Here is a 23,896-nt window from a genome sequence, read left to right on the forward strand (position 1 = left end):
CCCATAAAGAGGGAAAGTTGGTGGGAAGAACATTTTACTAAATAAAATGGCGGGACACCACCCCAAATCTTACACAGTTATTGGCTCCCATTTCTTTCTCCCACTGTAACTTCTCCAGAGATGAAAGTATACAAGCAACGAATGTACAGTTGCACTCATTTTGCTTTCTCAGCAAAGTAAAGGACATTTTTTTTGCTTTCTCAGAGATATAAAGGGCAAAATTTACTTTAGCACTCTTGGATATGTTCTCATGAGGATTATGACCAACAGGAAAAGCACTGGATAATAGTTTTCATTACTTCGGCTTAGAGTACATTCATGGCCCAACCATGGGAAAATAAGGGACACATTACCCAGAAGTAGATTTTCAGATGAGCCTGGTTTGGACTTGTACGATTATTATCATGATGCGGGGAGTGCTAAATTGTAGACCATGCTTGAGGATATTTATGGAAACCTATTTTCCTCTGAGGGGTTATCAATAGCTTGTTATATTTGCAGGAGCAGCAGTGTGAGAACAGAGCAGGCAACATTTTGAGAGAGAAGAATTCAGTGTAGCATTTAGGACAGGCATAGGCAAACTCAGCCCGCCAGCTGTTTTGGGACTACAACTCCCATGATTCCTAGCTAACAGGACCAGTAGTCAGGGATAGTGGGAATTGTAGTCCCCAAACGTCTGGAGGGCTGAGTTTGCCTATGCCTGATTTAGGAGCTCACTGCATTGGTGCAAGCATTTCTGCCTGTCTGTTGGAATGATCGCCCCTCTCCTCCTCTCACATGCTGTCTGGGTATTCTCCTGACACCCCCAAGCCTGAGTTGTGGGGGCACATGGGGGAAAGAAACAGAGGAAGCCCTGCTGAGCTAGCAGAAGTCCTGACACAGGCTTCCGCTTGTGGTTGAATGTGGCTCAGTGTTTGAAGAGGAAACTCCAAGACTTGTAGTTTGAGAGAGTGAGAGATGCATGGCTTCTGTGTTACAGACTCTCCCATAGTGCCAGTGTCAAAGTTCCTTAGTTTGTGCTGGCATTTGCTATGCTTGGGAACTGGCAACAACAGCAGACAGTGTCCTGGAAGAGAAGCCAAGTTACAGGAAACAGGCAGAGGGCCTTCTTGGTAGTGGCACCCACCCTGTGGAATGCCCTCCCACCAGATGTCAAAGAGAACAACAACTACCAGACTTTTAGAAGACATCTGAAGGCAGCCCTGTTTAGGGAAGCTTTTAATGCTTGATACATTACTGTATTTTAAGATTTTGTTGGAAGACGCCCAGAGTGGCTGGGGAAGCCCAGCCAGATGGGTGGGTATAAATAAATTATTATTATTATTATTATTATTATTATTATTATTATTATTATTACAGGGCCCAGTATGTATGAGCTCAGCTTCTGATCTCTAGAATGTATAGAAGAATCTGCACTAGATCTGAAGTAGGGTCTAAAGGACATTTGTCATTCATGCATGATTAATATACATACCGCCACACGGCTATAAGTGCAAATCGGGCTGCCAGAAACATAAGGCACTTCTCAAAGAGGCTGAAAGATACAAATCAATTGTTCGGTTTTTCAAAACAGAGGGAGTTTTGGGAGGGAGGGTAGAGAAAGTGACGGGGCTTTGTTTCAGGTTTTTGCTATGTGCTATTTGCAGCTCTGTGCATAAGCAGAAAGCTTTGTTAAACAAGACAGTCAAAATGGTGCATACCTAAACAATATGTTCACTTTAAATTCTATTCTCTTCCCTTATGCAATGAAAATATATGAATAGCAGCAGAAGTTGAAGTTGCCATCAGATAATTTGAAGTAATTCTGAGGTATCCTTTTTATGGAAGGCACAATTTTCAAATCAGACATTTTTTGTGTCTCTTAGACAGTGTTCAAATACCCTAAGCAGAGCTGAGTATTCCTGAGTATTATATTCTCCATATTCTTTCTGCTGTTCTCCCATTTCCTCAGAAGTGACCTTGTGTTAGTGGAAGGAGAAGACATTAAGTAGCATTATGCCAATAGGTTATTATCAATACTTCCTTTAGTACTTTTCAGTGAACAGAGTTCTGTACAGTTACCTCTTTTGTCATGAATTTTAATAGGTGTATTTTATAAACACTGTTCAAAAATTTATGCCTACCTCTATAGCATTAGGAAACCACTTTACTGAACATTTTATTAACTGGGCAGTAACTCTGGACAAAATAGCACAGATTTTGTGTGTCCCACTGGCGATCTTGGTGATATAACCAGGAAGCATTCAGAAGAGAAATAATTCTAGAGCTGTTTACATATTACATTTGTCATGAGATTCCATCCAAAAAGCTTCCCAATAAGAAATGATATGTGCCTTATATATAATGCTTTGGAAGTGCTTGCCTTGGTTGCTTTAAGACTGTCTTACAAACCATGGCTTAAGAGACTTATAAGTGAACCTACTACTCACTCCCTTCTTCATTTAGTGCTTTACTTTTTGTGTGGCTCAAACTTTAGTTTGCTGTTGCACTCAAACGCAACAAACTATGGTCTGATGAGAGCAATGTTTATGCACAAAACAGATTGCTGCAAGTTCAGATGGTGGTTTGTGGACCCTGATTTGTAAGTGAGCTTGCTTGTAAGTGAGCCTGTCTCAGTAGTTCAGGTATAACATCAAATGATGGTTTGATCAAACTGGGAAGTTCAGAATCAAGCCATGTGCATAAAGGAAGATGGGAGGAGTGCTTAAGCCTAGGGCTTGTTCCCAATTGTACTGGCTTGGAGGGCCGCCTACATGCAGGTGCTGCTGTCAGCATTACATTATAATTCTCATTTTTCTTTGTGGACTCTGTGCAGTCCCACCTGGGCATCTGTGCAGAGCAACACTAAGGACTAATTGAAGAACTATGCTTGTAAGCAGCCAAGCTGTCTATATGCCATGTAAAGGTAAAGGTAAAGGTAAAGGGACCCCTGACCATAAGGTCCGGTCGTGGCCGACTCTGGGGTTGCGGCGCTCATCTCGCTTTATTGGCCAAGGGAGCCGGCGTACAGCTTCCAGGTCATGTGGCCAGCATCACACGGAAATGCCATTTACCTTCCCGCCAGAGCGGTACCTATTTATCTACTTGCACTTTGAAGTGCTTTCGAACTGCTAGGTGGGCAGGAGCAGGGACCGAGCAACGGGAGCTCACCCAGTCATGGGGATTTGAATCACTGACCTTCTGATTGGCAAGTCCTAGGCTCAGTGGTTTAACCCACAGCGCCACCCGCGTCCCTTCTGCCACAAGTTAGACCCACTGAAATTAAGTGACATGACATGGGCCCATTAATTTCCATGGGTCTACTCTTGAGTAGAACTTAGTTAATTATCTGAAGAAGTGTGCATGCACATGAAAGCTTATACCAAGAACAAACTTAGTTGGTCTCTAAGGTGCTACTAGCCACATGACCGGAAGCTGTTCGCCGGCTCCCTCGGCCAATATAGCGAGATGAACACTGCAACCCCAGAGTCGGCCATGACTGGACCTAATGGTCAGGGGTCCCTTTACCTTTTTAAACTTGTGGCAACTCTATACTTTGTCTTTAATGTGCTTCAGGGCTCTAATCTAGAACTATTCTTTTAATTTAAGCATCTCAGCTGCTACTGCTTTGACATTTTAAAGCACCATTTCCTTAAAGCTAATCTCCCCAGCCTGGTACCATTTCTGAAAAGTGCTAACTTTTTCTTAAGAAAGGCCTATGCTGCGCAACACACTTCTGGTCAGAGGGTTGTAAAATTCTTGTGGTATCTGCACAGTGTTAACGTACAAGAGTTATCCTTCCCTCGGGATTCATAAACAATATTGACAAATATATTGCATGGTGCATTTCTAAGAGTCATAAGTTGGGAAGTTTGAGAGGTTTAGATAAACATCTTAATTAAATTTATTAGTCATGCTGCAACAACAATCCTGTTTGTCACCACGATAATTTATTTGCATTGAATATTCCTGTCTCCCCCCCCAAAAAAAACACAACAAACATAAAAAGATCTGGCTGTTTTGCACTCAAGCACTAGATGTGAAAGGTGTTGCAAATGCTACTATGGTTTTTTTTTATCCACAAAAATATTGTTGAACATTAGAAAGTTATGAGCCTTAAGAAAACAAAAACCCAGATAAGTTCACAACTTTACTCCTAAAAAGCAACTCAGGGAGGTGGATTCTGACAGCCAGTTTTTCCAGTCACTCAAACTTGGCTTTCTGTCAAGGAATGATCCACTTTCCAATGGATGCTTTTCAAATACGATTTATTCAGAGTAGGCTTATTACAGTTAACGATGAGCATGGCTAAGTTAGGTACATTAATTTCAGTGGGTCTACTCTGAGTAAGCCTTAGACCACCCAATCAGTAAATAATTAAATATTGGCAGTGACCTATCTGCCTGTTAACAGGCATAATATTCTCCCCAGCGAGAATAACAGTGCAATCCTATACATGTCTAGGCAGAAATAGGGCCTGTTTTGTTCGGTGGGACTTACAATCAGGTAACTTTGTTTATTGGATTGCAAGACTGCTATGGTGCTAGTTTTAGGATCGGTCAATTAGTGTAAATAACACCTGTAGCATATTGTATCTGCATACTTCAAGTTCATCTGTGAAAATTGATGCACTGTTAGAAGACTTGTTAGAATATGGAGCTGGGTGGTGTTCCCATCTTAATTCTTCTTCTTTTTTTAGGTTATTGCTGCTATCATATTCTAAACAATTATTCTGCTCTCTCTTTTCTTTTCCCTCAACAGTCCTGGTACCTGGGCTAGCTTGGTCCCTTTTCAAGTATCAAACAGGACACCAATCCTGCCGACAAGCGTCCAAAATTATGGTTTGAACCTAATTGGAGAACCTTTCCTTCAAGCAGAAACAAGCAACTGAGGGAGATTGAAACTGAACAAAATACTATAAAAGAAAGGAAGACGGGACAAAAAAAAAGAAGAAGAAGAAGACGAAGAAGAAGAACCTGAAGAAAGAAGAAACATAGACCAGCAATTGCAGCACTTACAATCACTAATTCCCTTAAGGTTGAAACTGTAACGATGTTTTTTTTTTAAAAAAAGGGTCGACGATATTTCACTGATGAGTAGAAAGATGTTCCTCCTAAGTAGCCTTTGTTCTATGAAATCCACTGGGAAATAGATGTTCTGTCTCTGACAATATATTTTAACTGACTTTCTAGATGCCTTAATATTTGCATGATAAGCTAGTTTATTGGTTTAGTATTCTTGGTGTTTACGCATGGGATCACTATTCCTAGTTAGCTCTCAAAACAAAGGCTAGGAGACATCCACTAGAGTTGCAGGAGAATTGGGGCCAGTGAGCCAGCTTTTCTCAGCACTCTTAATTTCTAAAAAGTTTTTTTCTCTCTCTAAGGAAAAAACCAAACAATTTAGCCTTTAATGATCAATCCAAATTTGTTTAACTTTGGCCCTTATAACCCAGCCTTTTCCTACTGCGTTACCTAGTTTGAAATGTTCAGGAAGTCATTTAAACAAGCAGGCATTTTATAGAATTGATGCCTCACTTTAGGTTTAAATAATGTGTTATCTTCTCATATGACCGTAAAAACAAAAAAGAGGAAGACACGAAAAATAATTCCCCCCCCCCCACTAAGGAAAACACTTAGAGGCAAGTGCAATTTTTAAAAAGTATATCTAAAGGGGATCATTGTTATAAGTCCTTTAGCCCTTGGACTCTAAATTGAGGGGATTAAAAAAAACAAGAAGAATTTCAAAGGTATTTTGAACAAATCTATTTTCCCCTCAGTTTTGAAGGGGGGGCATTAAAAGGCATTAATTAAATCAAGACAAATCATGTACTTGAGAAAAAGAAATTGATTGAAACACAGCACTTATGTTGATTTTAGCTTCTGCCTCTTTGAGGTATTTTATTTATTTAAAGTTACTGGTTGCATCAAGAAGAATCCCTAGAGAATGGTAAAGGTTCTGTAAAACCTTCATCACAGAGACGGGAGAGAGGTAAATTCACATCATAGGGACAAAGCTTACAGTTTACAAACTGGGAACGCCAGGTTGTTGGGTTGGGTGGGTGGGGGGGTGAAATATATTTTTTAAAAATGCACTCTTTTAGAAAGTCTAATAACAGGGTGCTGAAATCTTTGCATGGTGCTCTCAGAAATTAGCCTTGTTCGACACATTTCTCATATTGACAGGAACGTGCATGGGCGGATACATTTTGCCTCTATGTCTCTATAAAAAAAAAAATTAATTAAAACTACTTTATCCAGTAATCCTAATTTGCACGAAGTTATAATGTCCACATAACGTGCCTTGCCTTGAAATCTAAAAAAAAAAAAAGTGACATCACTACACTTGTTTTGCTGCATTTATTATCATTTTAAATCTTTACCATTTTTATGACAAAATATTTTGTACTCCAAGATGGGAAAACGAAAAAAAAAAAAAATTGACATCATGGATTTTTTAAGCAGTTATAACTTTATCTCACATTTATAAAGCATATCATGGCTGTGTATAGTTGCCGCTTGAAAATTGTAATCGACCAGCAATATTTTCAGTATTTTGGTGTTTTTTCTATTAATCTTTCATGTTTTTCATCTTCCAATTAATATTGGGGGGAGGGGATTCAAATTTATACGAATTATGCAATACCAAGTTTTGCCTATGTAGGTAGTGCTTTTTAGCTGTATTGGTTATTCTAGGTAAGTACACAGATTTAAAAGACAAAAGATTAATGTATGCTTTTTCGTTTGTTCGTTTGTTTGTTTTAATTGACCAAAGTGGGTACTGCTATTTTTGCAGTGTGATGAGGTCCTTTTGTGTACTGAGAGATGGGCAGGGGATTTTTTGTTTTTGTTTATACATACATATATCTATCTATTCTGGGTGGGTGGGAAGGATTTGTGAACAGTGTAGCTGTGAAGCAGTGCACCATTCGCCCGGTGAGGGCTACAAAGCGACTCTTCTGCCTACTGTGATAAAAAAAAAAAATCTCAACAAGGTGTCCTCTTTTTAACTTTCCACCTGGGGTGCAAGCTGAACTCATTTCTGGTTTTAAAATAACAGTGGTAAATAATGACGATGATAAATACTAATAATGGATTCCGTTGGAGGCAGACTTGACTTGAAGAAAAAAAACTCTCAATTTTTCCCCCAAGACCCACAGAGAGCAGCAGCCTGTTAATTTTTTACAAAATATATTGCCCCATGCTATGGCATAAATAAAGGCATATTTTCAGGTAGGAATCAGATAAACAATAACATACCAATAAAACTTTTTCCTTCTCCAAAGTCAGCTTTGTATTGCAAACAGATACCCAAGCACAAAATACAGAATCATACAGACTCCAACATTTCTCCGATGAAAATAGGGACGTCTAATAATAATAATAATAATAATAATAATAATAATAATAGTAGTATTATTTATACCCCACCCATCTGACTGGGTTGCCCCAGTCACTCTGGGTGGCTTCCAACATATATAAAAACATAATAAATCATTAATTAACTTCCCTATACAGGGCTGCCTTCAGATGTCTCCTAAAGGTTGAATAGCTGCTTATCTCCTTGGCTCGGTGGTTGCATAACTCCATACCCTCCCAACGTTTCTCTGATGGAAACAGGGATGTCCTAAGGAAAAGGGGGACATTCTGGAATCAAAACAAAAACCAGGACGGCTTCTGTAAATCCGGGGCTGTCCTTCGAAAATAGGGACCCTTGGAAAGTCTAGCCACTGTAACCTAGTGAAGTCCTTCTGTTTGAGAGCTTGGTTATACATGACATCTTCTCATATTAATAGCAGTTGCTTCTGGCAGTGGTTACCTGGTAGGTATTCCCCAGTAGGACTCTTTTCCCTTGGCAAAGGAGCCACTGCTGTTAAATTTGTGATATGGAACCCTCTTTTTGCATTATGTTCTTAGCACATGCAGGCAAGGGGCAAACCAGTGCTTCTAAAGAGGCAAAACTGACTTCTTCCCATGCAGCTTGTCTAAATGAACTCTTAAGATTGGGCCCTGTTTCCCTGTATTCTACGGGGGGCAGGGGGGGGCGGGAGAGAGACATTAGCCCTGTGCAGATTGTAGTATTCTGCGTGTGACAGCTGATCAATATGGCGCCAGCCAGCCTAGCCTACTGTCCTCATTGCACATTATGCATCAAGAGGGGGCTGAGTAGTATGTGTCAAACTCTTCTCCCCTCCGCTCCCCGTAGAAAACTGGTATGTAGACAGGGCTAACGTGTGTGTTCAACTTACATGATATTTTGACATGTATTTTGTCCTTGGGTACTTCTTATACCTAAATACTAAACGTAATCTGAAAAGCTGCTCCAAGATGTACTGTATTTTTCCGTGTATAAGACTAGTTTTTTTTCCTTAAAAAATAATGTCCAGAATTGGGGGGGCATCTTATACACGGATAGATCTTCCCCCATTTTCTTAAATCAGATTCCCTCCAAATAGGGGGCGTCTTATACATGGGGGTGTCTTATAAACGGAAAAATACAGTATATACCCGAGACTCATGTTTTTTGATCTGCCATTGGCTTTGTACGGGCAGGCAATTTAATCTACTATAGTAAAATTACCAAGAAATATTATCCAATTCGAAAGTTTCCCAACCTGTCTTTTTTCCAGAACTGACAGATACGTGTACACAGAGGATGAACACTATGACAGGGTGACATTTCCCTTCAGAAAAAAAAAAAACATTTTTAAATAGATTTCTATTGGCAAAGACGAATGACAGTGGCAAAGCTGGTTTATTTTCAAAAAACAACACCACAATTTTTTAAAAATGTAAGCTTCATATTTTGCTGAATCAAGAATTAATTCACTAAATATATAGCTATCTGAAATAACTGAAAATAACTGAAAAGTACAAGGTTTCACTGAAATCCCTTAGGCTATGGCCCCATAAAATAGGTCATTATTGTTTTCTTGGCTTATCAGTTAACAATGAGCAGGTATGGACCATGCAGGACACTTCGTAAACCCAGAACAGTGAAGCTGACTGAAACATATACTTCAGACTTTAAAGTGCAATAATTTAATTCATTCTGATTTCCGTGGACTCAAATGAACTCCCGAATAATTGTTGCATTAATGAAACAAATTGATAACAATAGGGAAGATGATCTTATTTATAGAAGGCTAACTTGCTCTGTGAAAACAATATTTCCCCATTGAATTTTTTTGGTATCCAGCCCCATCATTCCTAACAACACTTAATGTGCAAGTTTAGTAATCTCAGGGCTGTGATCTCTGTGGGTTTTTTTCTGCCTTCCTTTTTAACAATACAGCCGTACCTTGGTTTTCGAACGGCTTAGTTCTCGAACGTTTTGGCTCCCGAACGCCACAAACCCGGAAGTGACTATTCCGGTTTGCGAACAATTTTTGGAAGCTGAATGTACGATGTGGCTTCCGCGGCTTCTGGTTGGCTGTTGGAGCTTTCTGCAGCCAATCGGAAGCCGTGCTTTGGTTTCCGAATGTTTTGGAAGTCAAATTCCAGAACTTCTGGAATGGATTCTGTTCGACTTCCAAGGTACGACTGTACTCATCAAAAACATACTATCTATTCTTAAATTTCCTAAAGGCTGAGAATTCAATTGTTCAACAAAATGTCGCGAACTCAAATCTAGTCTGAGCCTCCTTCCTTCATCAGGAACTATGACTAAATCAAGTCACCCTGTTCTATGTGCACTGTTCTGCCTTTTATTCAGTTGCTTTGGAGCCCTGGCCCGTTGGCAGTGCCACTGAAGTGTGTTTTCCCCTAGAGTGACGTGAACGTTTGAGGCTTGACTAAGGGGTGGGGGAAAGGCAGCGAAGGAGACTGTACATAAAGACATGGCAAAATATTAAATATAGCAATATAGGTGTGTTCAGGTGGGCAGCTCCATTTAAAATATGTGAATGAACCTGTGAAGCTGCAGTTCGAGAAGAACGGAAATCTTCTAAATGGACCCACCTACCTTGTAGACAGTAATTTGTACACTGTATAGTTTTGTTAAGATTTTCTTTCTTTTTTTAAAGCACCCTCGTTTGTAAAGCTAATTTTTAGCAATTATAATGGAAATGTGTGCCATTTCCGCTTTTAAAGTAAACAAGAATATTCCTTGTTTGGAAGCTGGACTTGAGTTAAAACTCTCCAGCTTCTTAATTTATGTATTAAAACGGGGAAAAAAATAAAATAAAGAAATCTGTCCATGTTAGGAGATATTTCGCTATGCTTGAAAAGCATAGGCTACTAATCCTTTTAAAAGAAATTGTAAATGGAGAAAAGTTATATTTTATGAAGGTTATTTTGTTGTATTTAGTATTGGAAAAGTTGGGTTTTGGAGCATTTCAGAATGTTGGAAGCACCACTGTCTTTTTTTTTAATTTTTATTAGTATATATGGCCTTTAGCAAAAGTTTTTGTGATTGTTACATGATGGTATTTAAAGAGTAGGTTCGCAGAGCATTCAGGACAGACAGAAAACTAAGGCAGTACTTATGTCTCACATAGCTGTGTCCTCAGGGAGCAGAAGTTTGGATTTGCAACTAGGACATTCGTAAGGACTTAAATGGATGAGATTGCACAAGAACAGACTGAGCTTTGTCAGCAGAGTTTGTGTCCTGTCCCTAAAAAAAACAACCCTCTAAATTTTGTGTACTTTGTGAGATGGCAAAGGCTGCAGAGAGCTATCCCGTATTCGATGTACAGTATTGACTTTTTAAAAGAAACGACTCTTACAACATTGCTGGCAGTTAATGCCTTAAAAAAGCATGACATTGAATATAGTTTACATGTTCCTTTCAAGGTCTATTGTTAACATTTACCAGCTGCATGCTTCCTAGGCTCTTTATTTTTTATTGGGTTTCTATAGAAAATGCTTAAAAATGAATAAATAAATGAAACAGAATACAATGCAGGCTAATCACGTTGAACAGTGAAAGCTCATAATTGAATGTCCTCTATGCCGAAGGAGCTGAAACCTGCCTCCTTCTTATTTGCACTTTCTGATAGTCCCCCGTTCCCCCCCCCCCATTTCCTCAAAATTGTGTGGGTGTGCTGGAGCACCGCAGTTGGAGGACAACATGGACCACTGGGTTTGCCCTTTGACCCTGCACAATGACCTTTGCATCAGCCAAACTTATTGCCATGACAACTCTTGTACTGTTTCCATGCCACAGCTCTAATGGTCACATTTGTTAATAGTAAAAAGGGGACAAAGTAGGAGATGGTCAATTTATACATTATTTTTGTTGTTGTTATTGTTGTCGTTGCATTTTTTTTCCTCTTCTCCTCTTTCAATGGTTGTAAGTAGTTTTTTTTATATATATAATAAAAAGGGTTCCGTAGTTATTACTCTTAGGAATATCTGTGTGTTGAAATTCAAATGTATGTTGAATTTGTGAAAGGAGCTTCAGTGCCACTAGCAAATCCAAGCCTTTGACACTTCTATTGCATGATTCAATTCCAGGACAACAACGACAAAAAACCCCGAAACAGAACAAGAACGTGGCCTCTGTAAATGGAAAACAAAATGTGAGCTAGTGACACTAAAGCTGGACTTTGTATTACTGTATTTTTGACAGAATGGTTTCGAAAACTGTGCTACAGGGACTGATGTGGCAAATGTGTATCTATATGCAGAAGGACTTTTTTTAAAAGAGGGGAAAAAAGAAGTATGGCTTATTATGCATTCTTCATAAGAGGGCATTGAAGTTGCATGAACTATTAAAAGTTGATGCAAAATGAGAGCGAGAGAGAGAGAGAGAGAGAGACAAAAAAAACCAGCAAAAATGTTTACCAAAAACAAAAAAAGAAAGAGAGAGAGAGAGAGAGGTAGGGAGGGGAAAAAGAAGAAAATAAAAAAAACAAAAATAAAAAAACAAATGACCAGTGCCTGTTCAGTTTCACAGTCTCTGTTGAGTTCAGTTGTAAATATGTTTCAGATAACATTTACTTCAAAAATGAAAAAAAAGAAAAAAACTACAACATTGTAGAATGTGAGGGGTTACTCCATCCCAGGCTTAGGCTTCTCAAAAGCTACATTAGATTATGTCTTCATCAAGCTGTTAATTTGTGCTTATATCATATAGGACTTTAGTGAACTGGGAAGAAACACCCCAAATCTCAATGATATTTCTCTGAGAACAACCTTTGTAGGGCTGTGTGTTTCTTTAGATACATTTAGTACAACTGTAGGTGACGAGTAGTCAGTTATTGCTTGCTAGCTACACACCAGGGTTGACCCATTTTAAAACTTTTGGCATTCCCGCCCCAGCCCCCAGTCTCAACCTCTCCTCCCCACATTGCCAGAGGCCCCATATACTGACAGCTGTACTTCTGGGTTTTTTTGTTTTGTTTTTCAGTTTGTTTGTTTTGTTCTTTTTTTTAAAAAAAAAGCATGCACAATCTTGGTGTAATGACATTTTACCCTAGGATGTATTTACACTCTACAAACTTAACTTTTAGAACTGGGGCCTCAGGCAACCAGAGCCCTCTTATGAGCCAAAAGGTTTGCAAGCCAGGGTTGCCCGGGAGGAGAGTTCTGCCTGTTTTGGAGGACAGGAGTTTTTGTTGGGGTACTTTTTCTGTAGGTTGCAAAAACTCAGCTGCCGCAAGTTTTAAACTGGTGTAAATCAAGCTTGAGTTAATGTGATTTACTGTTATATCCAGCCTATACTGCTAGCAGCTGCTCATACTGCAGTCAATTACTGGAAGCAGATATATTTCCTATGCAAAAACTGTTTAAACAATAAAATGAGCTATGCTACAGCCCTCTCGCCACTTGTGTGTTTTCTTTACTCTCCCTCTAAGAGTAATAATTGGTTGGTAATATTTTGTAAATCGCCCTTAATCTCTGGTTCCTCAGAGCACAGAATCAGCCTTTACAAAGTCTCATTCTTTTCCTTAGTTGCATATGTACACACACCCAATTAAGGCCCAATTTAAAATGCAGGATTACAGAAAACACCTTGGTGTAATGACTAAAAAGAACCAAATCTCTTTTTACAGGACTCTGGGTTTTGGGATGAGTGTATTTCATTTTTATTAGTAATCTTTCCGATTTTTTTTATTTTTGGTCCTCTACCACCAAAACCTCTGGTTTCAGGGCAAATTGCAAAGTTTGGGAACCTGAGCTGAGATCTGGCACTACTGTGAAGAGACACGCTGCCTTGCCTCAGCTTTAAAATATAACATTACCTTGAGAGAAAGAAAAATCTACTTTCAATAATTAAATTTATAGTTGCCCTGGCAAACATATTTGTGGGTCCATGACTATTGGACTCTCTCATTTTATCCTAAGCGGTTACACATTAAGGCTGGCAGAATTATGCTGTTAACCACCTGAAGCATTTCCCAAAGGAAAATGAGGAGGTTCTCAATTGTACATGTTTTAATAAAATAGTAAAATGGGTATTATTTACTGGTTTGGGAAATACTGGGCAAGATCCAGTCAGAGTAAAGTACTTAACAGTGCCATCCTATACAAATCTACTTAGAAGTAAGTCCCATTCAATTGTATAGCTTGCAGCCAAAGCCTAATTGATATATCTGGCTTGCTTTGAAGCTATTCACCACAGTTATGGGTTCATAATTCTGAGTTAACTGTGAGTGGACAAAGCTTATGTCTATCATTTGAACTTCAATCTGTAATTGATTAGGCCTCGAAAACATTACCATAGCCAAAAAGTTTAGCAGGGTTTTTTCCCACAAAACAACTTATTTCTGCTAAGGCTTTTCCATGTAATCTTAGTAGCTTAATAAAAGAATATGTAGCCCGCTCCTCAAAAGAATACTAAAAAAATATTAAAACATCTAATTCAATCCAACTATGTTCCAAATTAAAACAGCTAAAGCATATAACACGCATGAATATGAGCTCTCTGTCTGCTGCCAGGACCCACAGAATTATCCCACAAGGAAAGGGGTTTGAGGCTACAAGCAAGAAAGCCTTGCACAATCAAGCTTGGAAAATCCTAATTCTTTTGCACTCCTGACACCACTGGAAACAGCTTCAAGGTCTTCCTACATCTCTCACTTCTCGCTACAAGATAAATTCAGATATATGCATGGAGGAAAACCCAACCATGATCATTAAATGATCCTGCATGTCAATGGTTGGTTTATAAGGTACCATACTTGCTCCCCCCTGAAAGGTCCCAGTGTGGGTTACAGCAGTATAATCATATAATTACAAACGAGTAAAAGAAGTCAAGCAGTTTATATGCAATTATAAAAATGAGTAAAGCAATTCCAAGCAAACACAGCATTGTACAGATTGAACAAAAGACAACTGGGAATTAACGGGATGCCTTTTGCCTTCATCGTCACTTACGTGGAAGCAATATTCCAACTTGATGGACCTTTTTGACCAATCATGGCGATTAAATTTTATATTTCCAGTATTCTCACAATTCTGGAATTGCAGGGAAAGCCTTTGTCAACATTCTGATTTATATCATGCTTTATTAAAGTTGAATTTCAGGTCTCTCACTCACCCACTTGATTTTTAGATAGATAGATAATACTTTATTCGGCTATAAGCCCACAAGGTAAAACAAATCAATAGATAAAAATCAATAGATAAAATCAATAGCATTTTACAATCTAAAATATCAACTAAAATATTTCAACGCATAATCTCTAAATGTACCGTGTTATGGCCTTGAAGATAAAGATGGTGCATAGAGTTTACTGAATTTTTAATAGTCATGCAGCTTTCCATGAAGTCTTTTATATGACAGAACTGAGATCAGGAATCTAGCAACCTGTAAAGTTCTATAAGAGTCAATGTCCTGGAGTAGATAAGCTAGATGTAATTCAGGTGGTTTAGCAGCAATTTCCAGAATGATTGAACTCAGGATCCTTGATCGGGGAACATTGTATAAGGGGCAATTAAACAAGATATGATAAAGGGATTCTATCGATTTGTTGTCACATGCGCACAAAACAGAGATTTTACCATTAGAAAATCTATTGCTCAGCACATTTGAGGGGAACACATTAAATCTGGCTCTAACAAATGCGAATCTATGCGACGCAGCCGATAAAGTAGACAGATATCGAGGTATCTGGGACATAGATGTAATGCCCTGATATATCGGGGAACATGTACCTCCACCTGTGGTAAGATTTTGTTGTAAATCTACCTCCTCCAGTCTTTGTTTGATGACCTTTTTAGCTGTAATTAGATCTAAATTAAGTATATCGGAAGGAGAGATTCCATAAGACAACAGTTTGGAATGGATTTTTGTTGCCCATGGGCTGGTGAATTCATCTCTCCAAAGGCACTGAATAAGATGGTAGTTTGGCAATTTATGCCAAAGGGACAGCCAATAATTAAAGGCATGTCTCCACATCAGAATCTCAAGGGAGGGGGTCTTAAGTTCTAAGCGAATGGCAGAGTTGCTTACACAGGAGGGTAGTTTCAAAAGGCGTCTTAGAAAAAGATTTTGCAATGTCACCAGAGGCAAGAGGTTTACAAAGGCGCCCCATAAAGGGACCGCATAGGCCATAGTTGCAACCACTTTTGCACTATAAACTTTTAAGGCGGATGGAACATGCATAGCCCCCTCAGTAAAGAAGAAGCGTAGTAGAGCGTAGATAAGGGCTTTCACCTTGTTTTGTAAATATGTGATATGCGCTTTCCATCCCATATTATACTGGAAGTAAATTCCTAGATATTGAAATTTGTAAACTTGTTCAATTGGCTTCCCCTCAAGTTCCCATCTATACAGTTTACGACTCCTGGAAAAAATTAGGACTTTAGATTTGGAATGGTTAATAGTAAGTAAATTTGTTTGGCAATATGATGCAAAAATCTTACCCACTTGATTGAGGTGGTTTTCTGTTCGGGATAAGCTGAGAGCCTTTTCACACATGACACTGAAAACATTTTCCATCTGTTTGCGGCTATGTAATGCACATGGGAAAAGTTGTATCCTAAATTACATTGATCAGCTTGTGCAATTGAGCTGCCTTGCCAATCTTTCCCACTGCAGCACTCTGTGCTCTCTAACCTGCACGCACACACAAAAAACATCTTTTGGTGGTCAATCTATCTTTTCCAGAAGGTGAGGTATATGTGCATGTGTAGACTTCCCTTTGCATCATTTGAATCAAAGCTAATAATTCTCCCAAATAGTCGAGAGACTGGGGAACACCTTTGGAACTAGACAAAAGAGGAGACATTTTCGTAGACAAATCTGAAAATGTGATTGGTTAGCTTCAGAAGCCTTGAATAAATGTTGGCATTTTATTTAAAATTCCATGCCTGTTAGCTCAGATGGGCTAGTGACAATTAGAGACCACACATGGATAGGATAGATAAAAATCTTCTTTTAAAAATAGTCAACGGGGACGTGTGGCCACAGCAACAGCCATCATTCATCAGCTGCTTCTCCCTGGGATTTTGTGGTTGAACAGACACATCATGTGACATCATTGTGTTTAGCATTTCCCTGCCCCCCCCATAGCTGGCATACGGTAGAATTTGGGGGAACACTGAAAACAACCATGTACCTAGCTTTCCCAAAGACACATTGCTAATGAGAAACAGCAGTAGACTTGGGTTGATGACTGCCATGCTCAGTTCTGTAGCATGTTGTTGGCCTTGAGAAAACGCTCTGACAAGCATTCTTAGGCTTCTGGATAAAGGGCATTTCACAGCTGAACAGCAACAAACAAGTACCTTTTTCCTGATCAGAGCTTATGCCCAAACGGTTCACGCAACCAAGATATCACAAGAGATCGACAAACTAATTCTACAATTCTATGATTCTATAAAAGGATACTAACCAGGAGGAAGACTCTAAGGTAAGTAAAACACTATTTGTTTCCACTGTAACTATCATGAACAAATTTCAATTAATTAACTTCAATTAGTTAATTAACACAGACAGGTTTTGTTACTGAGTTAAGGAATTAAGTCACTTCGGCTTCCCTAGGTGTTAACATATGCACACTCAGGTAACGTGCATGAGGACAGCAAATGAATAATTTAATATCATGAATTTTTTAATAAATTGTGAAGAGCAATTTTTAAGCAATTTTTAATTTAATTGTCAAAAGCTCTGAAATGGTATTTATTTCTATAAAACAGTATTATGATTTATTTATTTTTTAAAAATCCACCAGTACATCAAATTTAGACCATGAGAGTGGCAAACGAAAGATGGGGAAATAATAAATGTTTGGATATTGACTGTAGGTTGATATTGATATTGAGGACAATATTTAAGAACAACTAAAATGTGGCCTAAACAGTCCTTCGTATCTGAGTTCATGGGGGGAAATTACTAGTATTTCATTGCATCAAAATTGGGGTTGGCAGAAAAAGTGAATACAACTTTAAGAGAATATTTTGAAAAGAATCTAAATCAGGGGACAGACATTAATATAGTTTGGGATGCCGGAAAAGCAGTAATGCGAGGTTTTTCATCCAACGAAACATAATCCAAAGGAAAGAAAGAGAGAGGAAAATTAGAGAATCTTTTGAAGGAGATAAGAAAACATGGAGGGGAGGATGGACTTTGATAAGTGGAATGCATAAAGGAGAAAGAGAGAACGGGGTGAAGAAAGAGCTGTGAGTCAACAGGGGCACATTCTTCATCCTCTGGACCTCCTGGGAAACTCGACAAACCTGCTCACCTGGAACTGGGTATGGAAAGGGTAGCCGAATGGGACCCAGTTGTGGTCACCCTGAGGAAGCACCATCCACCTTGGGGTTGCCCACAGAAAGCAAGTGTACAATGAGAGACTAGAGTGATGTCCACTGTTTCCAGGAACTCTTCTCATTGGAAGACTTTTGTGGCCGAGTTTGTTTGGACCCTTGGAGAGAACCCAGATGCTGAGGTGCAGGGTTTGTCAGAAGGAAAATGGTTTATTTTATATACAGTGGTACCTTGGTTTTCAAACGTAATCCATTCTGGAAGACCTTTTGAGTTCCCAAATGTTTGAAAACTGAAAACTCAGTATGAAAGCCTCAATACGGAAAACTCAGTATGGAAACAGTGTGGAATGTTTGAATTCTAAGGCGAGTTCAAAAACCGAAGCATTTACTTCTGGGTTTACGGCGTTCGAAAACCGAAATGTTCGAAAACAGAGACGTTCGAAAACTGAGCTATCACTGTATACAGTTGTGTGTTTGTGATACTTTCTACTAATGTAACAATTTTATATGTAACTATTTTTGTAATATTTTGTTTAAGATGTCTGCTGCTGCTTCAGTTTATTTGTACACCACCTCGAGATATTTTAAAACATATTAAGTGTTATCGATTATTTAATCAGTGGTTGCATTTGAACCATAGTTTTGAAGCTTCACCTTCATATAGGCATTCCAGTCAACATGAGGTCCATCTGATGCTGTTGGATTCAGGTAGGCAGCCATGCTGGTCTGACGCAGTCCAGTAGCACCTTAGAGACCAACTAAGTTTGTTCTTGGTATAAGCTTTCATGCGCATGCAAACTTAGTTGGTCTTTAAGGTGCTAGTGGACAATTTTTTTATTTTTTTATATATTCTGATGCTGTTCAAGTTCAGTTGTCATGAATGTGAGTACTGTTGGTTGGGGCTGATGGGAATTGCAGTCCAACAACGTCTCGTAGAACCATTGAATTTCAGAGGTGGAAGGGACCATGAGCCCCACCAGACCAGGGACTTAATCCCAGCTGGGGGAAGTCCCAATTGAAGGCCGTGATGGCTGTCTCTTTGTGGACAGAATGGGTAACAAAATCCATGGGCAAGGATGGCCTTCTTCGAAACCACTTTGCACCATCCCTTTAGCCACAAGGCCTGGACTGTAGGTATCGAAGCTTTGGCTTTTAGTCTGGGCTTTCTGCCAGTTCATATACTGATTTTCCATAGCTGAAGGCCTCTTTTGGAGGCTAAGATTAAATTTGTTTTTCAGACGCAGAACCACAGGAGCTCCGTTGCCACAAGGTATGAGTGGACGCTGAATTAGCCTAGGTCGCAAACGGGGAGTCTCCTTATTTATTAAAAGTCAGGGAGGCTTATAATATTTCAAAACATAATGAAACAAGTTAATCACTTAACAAAAAATGCCTTTTGCTTTAACATTTTGTGTTAAGGGTTTTCCACGCTCACTCAAGACCCTATATGCTTTGCTGCTACTCTACGTTGGCCGAGGGGCATTAAATCTGTCTGTTTGCCGACACGTGGAATCTATGTGACTGAAACTACCCATCCTACATTGCAAGTCCCCCAAACTGGCAAGCAATACCACATCCACAGAGAGTGATAAAAAAAAAGTTGGAAGGGACTTTGGAAAATCAGATTTCTGAGAAAAGCTCCTCCCCACAACCCCATCTCACATGTGAAGTTTATATGGAAATATAATAGTGCCCCAGAAGGGCTTTTGAGTCCTGTGTTTGGGGGCTGAATGGTAAAAATGCCTAGTTTTCAGGCTTTTTGGGGGGAGGGGGTATTGTCAAATGCATCCAGTAACAACTACTAAAGTCTTGGGGCTCCAGACCACGAGGGAATACCTCAGCAATTCTGTTAACTCTGTGAGTCAGCCTTTCAGTGGATTTCAAGGCTCTTCGGCGCATGCACACGGTTGAAGTCCTTGTGTGTATGCATATAGACAGGCTTTGTCCTACTGTCTGTCCTTATCTCTGCCTTTTCTACCTGTCATTTCCATGTGTGCTTATGTCTTTGCTTCCCAACCTATCTTTTGTGTCCATTCTTTCCAGCTTTATTCCTCCCCTTAGACCAGGGGTCAGCAAACTTTTTCAGCAGGGGGCCAGTCCACTGTCCCTCAGGCCTTGTGGGGGGCCAGACTATATTTTGAAGAAATATGCCCCACAAATAACCCAGAGATGCATTTTAAATAAAAGGACACATTCAACTCATGTAAAAACCCACTGATTCCAAGACTGTCCACTGGATTGAGAAGGCGATTGGGCCAGATCTGGCACCCGGGCTTTAGTTTGCCTACCCATGACTTAGACATTCTCTCTCTCTCTCTCTCTCTCTCACACACACACACACACACACACACCAAGAAACTTATTGTGGCAAAACTAGGGAATTTCTGCTTTGAGTCAGGTATCCTATTGCGAGTCTCCATGTCCTAAACATCCTGTGTGTTTTATGGTGATTGCCTGGCTATGGGAGGAACAGCTCAGAGGAGATCGCTACGGTTTCTCCCCGCCATACTGTGTAGCAAAACAATGGGCTCCATTGATTGTGTTTAGTGGCATTGCAGGCTGCCAAACCCCTTTTGCACATTACTGTGGGCAAGCAAGCAAGGAAACTTAATGCACAACAGGACCAAGGTAGGGATAAAATGAATTAGATTGCCTCAGCTCCGAGGCAACCTGCCAGCTGCAGCATTATGGAGCTGGAGCTATACCAGTTGTACCTAAGTCATATTCAAAACTGCACAGATCATAATCGGCAGTGGATTAGGGAACATGGGGTCTCATTGCTGAGCTATGTTCAGGGGCCTGCAGTTCTCTGATTCTCATACATATTCTTGCCTGTGGTCAGCGCTTAGAAAGCAATCGTACACGTACACTGGGAAATTGCTTCCCCTTGCATGTGGAAACCCACAATGCAGTATCTCATGCCAGTCAGGTTACTGAGATTTCAGAAATCCCTGTGGCTGAAAACATAGCCATAGGTCTTCTGCCATGGGGTGAGGAAACCACCACTGTTCTGAGCTGTGGTTTTATATATACATACATACAATATATCTATAAATCTAGAGCTATATCTATCTATGTGCAAGCCTGATAGAACCACCATCCACAAAGATTTGTGTACTAGCAAAGAAGAGATAAAAATATTATTATTATTTTGGCTTTATACTCAGATACATTTTCTACTTATTTCAGCAGGACATCAGTCTGGCTGGGTTCCACCTCAAGCATGATGAATCTAGCCCTGTACAAAATTATCATGTATATTAAAAGAAACAGCAGTGGTTTGTATTTGTGAAGTCAACAAAGACAACCATTTTGGTTCTCGAAGCAATTTTTTCAGCGAAGTCAGAATGGGTTCAGAAATATTTAAGTCCACACATGCTTTAGTCGGGTCGAACTGAAACCTAATACAGAGCTTTAATAACCACTATATTTAGTCAAAGTAAATTTGTAGATGTGCCAATGTCAGAGCCATAGCTAGGCAATCTTGCGCCCCTGGCAGAACCGTCCAGATTGTGCCCCCTAGCCACGGACAAATTAGCCCCCCCCCCTATTCAATTCACCCTTTATTAAAAACCTTTTCTTACGTGGCAATAATTGATATTTTAATTTATATATATATATTTTAAAAAATAATATTTATTACTTTCCCAAAAAAATTAAACACTAAAAAACAATACAATACAATACATTAAACAAACAAAACAAAACAAAAACAATAAAATAAATCAAACAATTTCATTATCCCATCTTTCATTCAATATTTTAATTTATAGACATATTTAAAGACATATCTTTAAGCCGATTTTGTGCCCCTGGCGGGGGCCCACCTCACCACCCCCTAGCTACAGCCGTGGCCAGTGGACAGGCCTGCCTCAAAACATTTTGGCACATGAGGTGAATCACAAAAGGGTGTCCCAACCCTCCTTGGGAAGAAGGGATGAGTGAATATCTACATTGGGGACAAGGAGGGGCAGAAATCAAATGAAACTTACCCAATGGTTGAAGTGGGAATCAAAGACCGTTGTAAGGGGGAGGGAAGGCGCCCATTCTGAATCATGCTAGGTGGGAGCAGAGCTCAGGAGACCCCAGAGAGCAGCCCCCGCCATTTCATCTCTGTAGTGGTGGGAGAAGATAAGCAGTGCCCCCTGTTTACTGAGAGGCCCCTGTAGAGGCAGCATTGCTGGGAGGCAAAGACGCACAATGCCAAGGAGTGTGCTGCAGCCATTGCTGTTGCTGCTGTGGCGGCAACGGTGGGCGGTGCATTCCTTGGAAGCCAGATCTGCTGCCCCTGTGGATCCTGCCACCCGAGGTGGTTGCCTGACTTTACCTCATGGGTGGGCCAGCCCTGCAAAGGCACATACTCTTTTCTTGTAGCTGGTGCCACCACCTTACGTCCACAGACAGCTGCTGCGATTCCAGCTCTCTGGTGGTTCACCTGTCCTGGACTCTCCTAAAACGCACACATGTGCGCGCACGCACGCACGCGCGCGCGCACACACACACACACAAACACAAGGCCCATAGTGCCTTCAGTTGGTGGCCTTCTTTAGTTTAGACTTCTGGAACTCTGTGGCAAAGAAACATGCCTGCCACATAGAGCTGCCATTTGCCAGGAAGGGAAGCCCCTCACCCAGGACTGTCCACAACAACAGCAGAATGGTGGCACACCACTTGGCAATTCAACAGTGGCTGTCACGAACCCCTGAGTCACTGTGCATCCGTACCTCTTGAACCAAGAATTTATACTCTACATATCGGGAAGGGGGCTAAAGGAGAAGAGAAAAATTTGAATCTCTAGAGTTTACAGTTGGTGCCCCTTGGGTGTCTTCCTTTGTGTAATATACCTCAGTCTAGTAAATCTGAAGGAGCATCTCCACCCTCATTGTTCTGCCTGGATACCTGGGTCCAGCTCCGAGGGCCTTCTGGCGGTTCCCTCCCTGTGAGAAGTGAGGTTACAGGGAACCAGGCAGAGGGCCTTCTCAGTGGTGGCGTCCGCCCTGTGGACTGCCCTCCCATCAGATGTCAAGGAAATAAACAGCTATCTGACTTTTAGAAGACATCTGAAGGCAGCCCTGTTTAGGGAAGTTTTTAATGTTTGCTATTTTATCGCTTTATTGTTATTATCATTAATATTCTGTGTGGCAGGGGAAACCCAGCCAGATGGGCGGGGTATCAATAATAATAATAAATGATGGTGATGATGATGATCCCACACTGGAATCCTTCATAAAACCAGATTATGTCTCATGGGAAGAGAAGAGATAACAAACAGCTATTATAAGGGTACCACTGATGGAAATATGGTGTCAAGACACAGATTTCATTAGAATAGAGGTAGGCAATGGGGTGCCCTCCAGAGAGAGATGTTGGAGCAATTCCTCCCTTACCTTTTCTGGGGCTTCTTAAGAAAGACCTGTGTGCCCTGAGGGAAGAGAGACGCAAGGGAGCCCAGCCCTGGGAGCTTGTGCCCTCAGCTCCTAGTTGGCTTGAAAGGGCTCTGGCATGTTACATTTTATACAATGTATTTTTAAAGTATTTTAACACACATGATATAAAATTGTAAAATTGTAAATCAATTTGTATGTTTTAGCAGAAAGGCAGCATATACATCCAACAGATAAATAAGTAAAATATTACTGGACCAGCAACCCTGATCACTGCCTGCACTAGGTGGGGCAAAATGAGTTGCAGTCTCCAAGAAGATTTGGAAGCTGCCATGTTGTCTGTAGTAAAGCAAACTGAGAAAAGCACTGAGACCTGAAGGACCCATATTTTAAAAAACCAAGAATGCTGGTTAAAGTTTTCTTTTTTCTTTTTCCCAGCTGCAAGCAAGATCAATAAACCACTGTGTTTAATAAACTCATCATTTTTATTTTTATTTCTGGAGTATTGTGCTGAAATCACTGCTTTGGCTCTCTCTTTTTAATTACAGCTTGTTTGTAACCCTGATATATATAGGACACCAGGGAGAACTCTGAGACTTTAATTTTGTATCCCCCTTCCCTCCCATCCTCTATGCCAAAAAAGCATTTTATGAAGATTGAAATTTTAGCATCCACATAAACAATAAAAACAATAGCTGTTATGTCAAACTTCAAGGCATCTGTTACTGTATTTTGCAAATCTGGCATTAATCCTGTGTCATTCTTAATTACAGTACGGTATGGTTTGCATTGTCATTTCACCTTTTACCGTATAGAGATCTTCTGGACTTTTCAGAGCAAGAGATAAAATTGAAGAAATTAGAAGACGTCAACAAC

The 23,896-nt window shown here is 40.0% G+C and overlaps 2 protein-coding genes across 12 annotated transcripts in view; one reads left to right on the plus strand and one right to left on the minus strand.

Annotated features, from left to right (window-relative positions):
- The window catches only part of NFIB (nuclear factor I B), a 208,937-nt gene extending 196,201 nt beyond the window's left edge, over window positions 1–12,736 (plus strand). For all 7 annotated transcript variants that reach the window (XM_080987839.1, XM_080987842.1, XM_080987844.1 and 4 more), the window contains one exon: window positions 4,741–12,736. In XM_080987839.1, coding sequence (XP_080843965.1) covers window positions 4,741–4,870 — 130 coding nt within the window. In that variant the 3' untranslated portion in view covers window positions 4,871–12,736. The remainder of the gene's footprint in view (window positions 1–4,740) is intronic.
- Window positions 1–23,896, minus strand: part of FREM1 (FRAS1 related extracellular matrix 1) — a gene marked incomplete at its 5' end in the record, with an annotated part of 715,053 nt that overhangs the window by 250,534 nt on the left and 440,623 nt on the right. The window lies entirely within an intron of this gene.

Source organism: Podarcis pityusensis (assembly GCF_964106645.2).
Source record: "Podarcis pityusensis genome assembly, chromosome: 17".
Taxonomy (NCBI): Eukaryota; Metazoa; Chordata; class Lepidosauria; order Squamata; family Lacertidae; genus Podarcis; species Podarcis pityusensis.